The following is an 8,059-nucleotide window of genomic DNA, read 5'->3' as shown; positions in this document are numbered from 1 at the left end:
GGGTCACCATAAGTCGACTGAGACTTGACGGCACTTTCCACCACCATCAAACGTTTTTAATATTGGAATTTTTGATGTTGCTGCCTTGGGGGACCTATTTGGGTGGAAAGGCAGCACAGAAATGTCTTAAATAAAATAAACACTACACAATCAAAATGACTAACAATTCACATTCTAAATAATTTTCCTTTAGTTGTAGATTACAGGTAGGGGGGGGGACCCCTCATTTCCCCATTCCCCTGGAACCACACCATTTCCTATCTAATGGATTTACTGCCAGTCAAAGGATACAAAAATAAGCTAGATGGCTCACTGATGTGGCTTAAATATGGAAGCTTCATACATTCAGAGAAGCCTCCTATATCAGTCTAACGAGCAACCTCTATGTATTAACCACAGAACACCTGTATATTGATGCAGTCTCTTTACAAGACAGCATCGTGTCTTATTGTCCTGCGAATGCACACAGTCCCCCATGAACCAGAGTGTGCGCCCTGGAATGTATCCAGGGCCTATCAGTACTAGTGGATAAGCTATACTCGAGGAGGAGGAGGAGACTGGATTTATACCCCGCCCTTCACTACCCATAGAAGTCTCAGAGTGGCTTACAATCTCCTTTCCCTTCCCCTCCCCACAACAGACATCCTGTGAGGTAGGTGGGGCTGAGAGAACTCTGACAGAAACTGCTCTTTTTCAAGAACAGCTGTGCCAGAACTATGGCTTGCCCAAGGTCATCCAGCAGGTGCAAGTGGAGAAGTGGGGAATCAAACCTGGTTCTTCAAGATTAGAGTCCGCACACTTAACCACTATACCAAACTGGCTCTCTCCAAGCAGGACTTGAAGCTCTCAATGGTAGAACACATGCCTTGAACACAAAAGGGCCCATCCCAAGAAACTCCGGTTAAAGAACTTCTGCTAGAAGCTGGCAAAGCCTTTCTCTTCCTTTGCCCCAAATGCTGAAGATGTACTGTCAGTCACGGCAGATAAACCTCTTTCTCAGTATTACGGCAGTTTCATATGTGCAGGAAAAGCTCGCCTGCTGGTGAGAATTTTAGAAGGACCCTTGGTAAGCTTCTGATGAACTTTGTTATTCTAAATCTGAATACATTTAGAAGCTTTCCTCAGGAATTATCAAGTTGTACACACAAATGATAGAAGGCAGGTCGCTTTGTACACAGAAGACCATTACACAGATGTTATTTGCATACAATTTAATGTTTGTTAAAAGTAACAAGTCATACAGCTATCACAAGCAGTTTTTCATTCAGTATTGCCAAAAAAAAAAATCCGCAATAGAAGTAGGCACATCTTGTTTGTAAGAGAAGGTGGTCATCAGTTTCTTAAGCTACAGAATGGTAAATTGATTGACAAAGTTAAGTCTCTCAAAAGCTTGTACTGAAACGCTTAATATGCTGGAACGTATCTGAAAGTTGGTCTTGGAAGTATTGCACCACAAAGATGGACTTCTACCTTCTTACCAGTGTCCAAATACATTGCACGCGGACAGATTAACTGCCCTAGCCGGTTACGAATCATAACAAAACAAATCATTCAAAGGGATTTGCCACTGGGACAAACTTGAAGAAATACTACTTTTCAAAAGGTACTTGGCTAGTTACACAATACTCCCTTTGATTTTTTTTTAAGCTTTTGAAGATGCAGTTAAGCAAGCCCTTTTTCTTAACAATTCCGTACAAAAACTCTGGCTATGTGACCATCTACTGCCATGTTCTAATGTAATACTAAAAAAATTCAATTTTAAGCCTCCACTACAAGACCGTATAAAGGTCTGGTAAAAAAAAATCATTCCAACCTTAATATTTCTTGTAAGTGTAAAAAAGTTATGAAAAAGTGATTATTTTTTTTTGCTTGAACGCCACACATTGGACAGCCCCTGCTATGAAAAAATATTTTAAAAACTCAATAAAAAAGGGAACATTTGATGGCCGAAAGCAATTTTAAAAAATTAAAACTGACTCCATTTAAGAACAGGCACACAGTACCTTCCTGCCATGTAGTTTAACATCTATATACCAAAGTAAAGTTAAAGCCTGGTTGCTTTAAGAACAAAAGGACCGAGCATATATAGATACATAGATCCATAAGATTAATATCAGTTGTACCATGACATTTTCCAAACAGACAACACTAGACACAATCCAGCAAGTGCTGCTGGTGCCCGCTTTTCAGTATTCTCAAGAGGGGCTCATGGCAAACCCTTCAAGGCTTATGTAGTCCCGTACTGAACTCCATGGGACTTACTTTAGAGTAAAAGCATATACAATCCAGCCGCGGGCCACCTAAAAACTAACAGGCCATGTGCAGCAATAGCACTTACAGCTTGTGTCCAGTAATGTGTGCCAAAGATAGAGCTTGTGTAACACTGAACACTTTCCTAGGAGACTACCCAGCAATTTTTAAAAGTGTGCGTTTTATGCCATTTGCCAAGTGCAATAGTAACAATTTCAAAATTAAACACAGCATAACTAAAAAAAAATAACAATTATTGAACAGGTGCAGCAAGAACTAGACATAACAATGCTTTTTAAAAACTAAAAGATAGGACTATGACATGGTCCCCATCCCCCCACCGTAAGAAAATTTTTTATTATGGTTATCAGAGCAGTACTACATACTTAACGTTTTCTTTAAAACACACTTCCCCCCCTTTCTTGTCTCTCTCACACAGATACACATACACTTTCCATATGAAGTACACATTAAAGACTGCTATTTCAAACTACATTTTAAAGATGTTGCATTCTGGAAAGTAACATTATTGTGGTTTGAAGAGCTGCGAAAAGTGTTAACATAAGCAGACCTCTGAATGTATATGAGAAACCAGTGATTCTAAAAGCCGCTGTGGGATTTGAGTTCCTACAGAATGCGTAAGGCCCAACTTCTATTAATTCTGACACCAACAAGAATCCAGTGCAAGCCCTAAATTTAAGCAGCAGATCTGGGCGTAAGTAGCTACACGTCTCTTTCAGCTCACTGCATATTGAAGCGGTAGATGTCAACACACTCAGCAGATCTAGATCACTGGACACTGGATCACTGCAACTCACTGTTTTGCACCTGCTGTCCCACTGCCAGCAGAACCTCTTTCACCGCAGACCCACTCTCAAACATGAGAGATGTACAACAGTACCAGTTTCTGGAACTTTTTAAAAGTTCCATGGATACAACTGTCCAGTGATATAAAGAGATACTTCACATCTAGATCTAAGGGCTTATCAATGCACTCTTTATGAATATTTTGAAACTAAAACGCTGCCAACTTCCAAAGCTGAGATTAAAAATGTTGTGCGGTATGGCATCTGCACAAGCAATACACCCTCTGCAGATGTGGCACTAAACAATGGTTTGCTTTCTTTAACCATGAGGTTTTGAGACTGTCTAACCCCCCACCAAAGGAGGATTAAGGATGGCTATAAACAAGAACATGAAGTCATAGACTGATAAGGATTTGCATCAGTTAGGCGCTATAGCTACACCAAGTAAACCACAGTTAAGCCAGTTTTCCACACATTTACACTCACAAGGTAAAAGCAGGCCTCTGGGGGCAGGGGACATCCTGAAATTGCAGTTTTATTGTACATTTGGGGGCTCAGCCAAGGTTAAGGCAGCAAACCAAGGTTAGCACTGGCTGTGGTTGCATGCGACGTGTGCACCAGGCCAGACTGCCAGAAAACACTTATTTCTGTCTGCATTTTCTTCTCTATTTTTAACTTACTTTTTAAAAAGTCAAGCCTTCCCTGGAGTAAAACTTGCCAAATTTAAAAATCCCCCAAGCAGGTGGCTAGTGGTTAAGCCTGCTCATTTATTTTTATTTAAGGGGCTGTTGCAAACTTGAAAACTAAATCAAGTCTAACATCTTGTTTCTTGAAAGAAAGAAAAAGCTTAATTCAGTATCAAAAAGTGATGTAAAAAAAGTGATTATGCATAGGCAAGGCCAAAACCACCCCCTAAATCTGCCAAAAAGCTGTGAGATGCATAAAAAAAGCAGGAGCCACTGATAATTCTCAGTGCCAGATTTCAGAATGGCATGCACCAATCCGCGTGCTCATTGGGTTCAGGCACAGCACAGGAACCACATCTTACAGTAGCATGCAAGAAGCTGCTGCCTAGGCTACCACTATAACAAATGGAATCTACACAGTAGTGATTCTTATCCAGTATGGCTTGATCTTTATACATCTCTTGCACCAGAAGCTGGGAAGTGTTTTTCTTTGCCTGCATACAGCTCCCAGCTGAAGCCCCTGCTCAAGCTCAAAGAAGGGGCTTGTTGCTCTCCAAAGACATTTTTGACTCTCTCCCTTGAACGGTTCACCCCTATGCCACCAAGTCCTTCTGAAACTCTGCTCAGTCTCAGAAATACTTTGACCCATGGCTGTAGTTGGAAGGAAAGCAAGTCTAGAGTTGCCCTTGGGTCCAATTCTACATCCCCACCTTACTACTGAACCCAATACTGTTTGTGGTTGTATTTAGTTAGGACTTACACAGCTTTCACTTCTATGCCTGATGGAAAATTCAAGTAGTGTCTTTGGACACTGACTTGACTTTGGACTTTCCAACCTCTTCACTGGTGCAAAGCAAGGCAGGGTCTCACACCAGACTTTTTCCACTCAAGCTAATTGCGCCCCTGCCAAATACTTAGATGTGCCAGCGGTCTCAACTGCTGTTTGACAAGAAGAACACGTATACTGATAGAGCAAGATGCTACTGAAGGATGAGATCAAGACAGTCACCCGTGGCATGGACCAAGTGACCACTGGACCAATCTACCCAGTGACCATTTATACTGTAACAGGAATATATAATCAGCAACATAAACTACAAAAAAGAGATATTTCTGGTCAGTTGTAATACTCCATGAAGTCCCTAATGTGTACACAATGAAAACATGAACTCTACTCAAAACGCCTGTAAAGTTTCTTGCACCTGTACCAAACTCAGAGGTCTAATCACAATTTGCTTCATTGCATTATGAGGTCTAGACTGCTTTTTGTGTATTCAATTTCTGTGCAAATTGCAATGTGGCTAGTCATCTCAGAGCCAAGTTAACTGTATTCGATTATAATTGGAAGCATTTGACTACGATTTTTTTTTCCTTTAGGCATGCTTATTGCTGTAAAAAAAATTAAACCAATCTTACAAATCATTGTGCAAGGATTTTAATTAGATTTGCACACATCTCAAAAAATTCTATCGTGTGGCTCCCTGATCTCGGGGTTAACTCAGCTGCAGAAGAGTCGAGGGAAGAGGTCACCGATGAGGTAAGAGACATATCAGAGGATTTTCCTTGAGCCTCAGTGTCCGAATCCTTCTGACAAGATCTGTAGTTAGTCACAGAGCCTGACCTCTGTGGAGTGGTGGTCCCGGACTTTCCTTCAGTAATTTCATCTAGGGCAAAAAAAAAAAAAAAGACGAGAATAATTTTAAAAGACAGGGGTGATACAATGGGAAACAATCAGAGAGAAGCATTGGTCACAATGCCAAGAACTGTTGGGTTATTATGGGAACCAGGCTGAGCTAGTTTAGTACAGTGGATAAAGGGTGGTCATTTTGGCCTCAACTTGACCCTATCTTAGCTGCTAACTGGGTGGTCTTATCCATTATTATGGGCAATAAGAATTTCCTGCCAGGTTAGAAAAGGTCCATCTGTTCCCAATTGTGGCCAGCCTAAAGCCTTTTGGGAAGTCTCAAGCTGGACACAAAAATGTGGGCCATTTCCTGTTGACCTCTGACACCTCGGATTCTGTGGACATACAGCTGCTAAACATGGAGCTCTATTTAGCCATCATGATGGGGTTTTTTAAAAGATAATAGCCAGTGCATCTGGAGGGGGGGGGAGAATTTGATGTATTGCTTTTAGTATTTATTTATATATTTTATTTCATTTATACCCCGCCCTCCCCGCATGCGGGCTCAGGGCGGCTTACACAGGCACAACAGTGCAATAAAATATAACACATTAAAACAATTTAGGCACCCAAAGTGCGATAAAATTACACAGTTAGCCACTTAAAACACAATTCAATCTTACAGGATGCATCGGTAGTTAAAATACTCACTCATTATTATATATCACAGTGAGGTCAACAGAAAGGGGGGGTGCCATAGGCCGAGATGTCCCAGTTGGCTAATCAGCCCACCCCGACACCACTGCTCTGCAGTACACGATGGTGGTAATAGTGGCGGCAGCGGCTCCTACTCAAAAGCCTGGCGGAAGAGCTCCGTCTTGCAGGCCCTGCGGAACTGTAAAAGGTCCCGCAGGGTCCTGATCTCCTCCGGGAGCTCATTCCACCAGGTAGGAGCCGCCACCGAAAAGGACCTGGCCCTTGTGGCAGCAAGCTTGGCCTCTTTAGGTCCCGGGGTCACGAGGCGGTGTTTTTATTTCCTTTTGTCTGTCTTGAAATTATTATCATCAACTTCACTGTGCACTGAGGCTGCACATCTGTAAGAGTTGCCAAACAGCAATTTACTTCACAGGTCTGAGGGGAAAATGAACGCCATGAAGATTTTAAAGGTTTTTAAATCCCTCTGCAAAACTAAAAGGCCAATTTTCCAATAATCAGTTTAAAAAACGAAGACTGTATTTGTCCTCCTTTCCCATACCATCAATGCTGCGAAAGTCCAGTAGATACGTCCTACTGTCCACCTGGTACAACTGCAGGCTCATTTTGGAATATGTGCCAGTCACTGGATTTTTCCGTCGAACACGCAAATAGTATGGATTTACAACCTAGGAAACACAGCTGAAAGTTAATTCTCACTCTATATTTTTATTAAGAGACCCTGACTGCATTAATTTGCAAGCGTCTGAGTCAAATATTCATGGCGTGCATGTTTAAATAGTCTGTAAAAAGAAAAGCACATAGATCTCACCTTCCACTCATAATCCAACTGCTTGATTGCTCGGCAAACTTCTGCCATAATATCATTAGGACGACTTTGACTCCGGATTCCCAAATGCCACTTAGCTCTCCTGACCCCTTGGTGTTTGGACTTCTGTGGGTTTAGCTCATCCAGCGTGTGGCGCGGCCTTGGTGCTTCGGCTACTAAAAATGGCACTCTTTCAGGATGGGGACGAGAGAAATGATCATCAAGAAAAGAATCTGGCGGGCTTGTTGCCAGATAGAAGTCTTTTGCTTCGTTCATTATTCTTCTGTTATCTATGATGAGGTGATAGGCCACCGCTAAAGGATCCTGGTGATTCCGGTTATATAAGCAGCTTAGCACTTCCTCCTCTGTGCATTCAAATTTTTCGCAGACCTCTTTTAAGGCTTCGTCGTCGATCATTGTTGAACTGTAAGATGGATCTTCGGGGAAGAGGTACTTGGGGAGATCTTGCTTAAACCATTCATGTTCCCTAAATATGAGAGGGGGATACATTTTAAAAGCTAGATCTACAAGAAAAAATTATCTAGAAAAACTGCACAATTACTATGAACATAGATTCACTTAGATTAGACTAAAGCAGCGGCTTAGGAACTTTGTTCTCCCTTTATAAATGGAATTTGATTCACAAATGAACACTGCAATAGCTGTACCACAGTTACCATCTCAGGAGATAAATATACCTCCTTTGTTCTACCTCTTCCAGGCCCACTGTTCCTTGGCTCCAAAAAATTATTTTATTTTCCTGAGCCTTAAGGACATTTTACCTCCAATATAAATTCCTCCTAATGGCTAAAAGTATGGTTGGGAATACGACCACACTCTGGGTAACATTCAATATCTTCGCTCTACTGATAGCAGTAGTTCACTCCAGTGTAAGGAGGAATATTTCTGCATTAGTGGGGAGAGTTGCTGGACTGAATAGGTTCTCTTCAATCTGTAACATTTATATACTTAACCTATTACCGGTGTTAATCACTTCCCTGCCAAAAAGTATTCAAAGCAATAAAAACCAATGTAAAAATATCCAGTATAATCATACTGGGTCCAACAAACTGAGAGCAAACAGCAGGGCTACAACCCCACGACTGCCCTGAAATCTCACTCCCAAGGATCAGGGGTCCCCTAGAACACATGAGTGCATGGAAGGGCTGCA

At 41.7% G+C, this 8,059-nt stretch overlaps 1 protein-coding gene across 1 annotated transcript in view; it reads right to left on the bottom strand.

Moving 5' to 3' along the window:
• Nucleotides 1–1,212: 1,212 nt before the first annotated feature.
• Nucleotides 1,213–8,059, bottom strand: part of PRKAA1 (protein kinase, AMP-activated, alpha 1 catalytic subunit) — a 33,616-nt gene continuing 26,769 nt past the window's right edge. The window contains exons 7-9 of the mRNA XM_015409334.1: nt 6,892–7,375; nt 6,622–6,748; nt 1,213–5,406 (exon numbers count right to left, since the gene is read on the bottom strand). Coding sequence (XP_015264820.1) covers nt 5,162–5,406; nt 6,622–6,748; nt 6,892–7,375 — 856 coding nt within the window. The 3' untranslated portion in view covers nt 1,213–5,161. The remainder of the gene's footprint in view (nt 5,407–6,621; nt 6,749–6,891; nt 7,376–8,059) is intronic.

Source organism: Gekko japonicus, unplaced genomic scaffold, assembly GCF_001447785.1.
Source record: "Gekko japonicus isolate JY-2015 unplaced genomic scaffold, Gekko_japonicus_V1.1 scaffold650, whole genome shotgun sequence".
NCBI classification, from domain to species: domain Eukaryota; kingdom Metazoa; phylum Chordata; class Lepidosauria; order Squamata; family Gekkonidae; genus Gekko; species Gekko japonicus.
The sequence above is the reverse complement of the archived record's forward strand: the minus strand, read 5'-3'. Positions and strand labels throughout refer to the sequence as shown.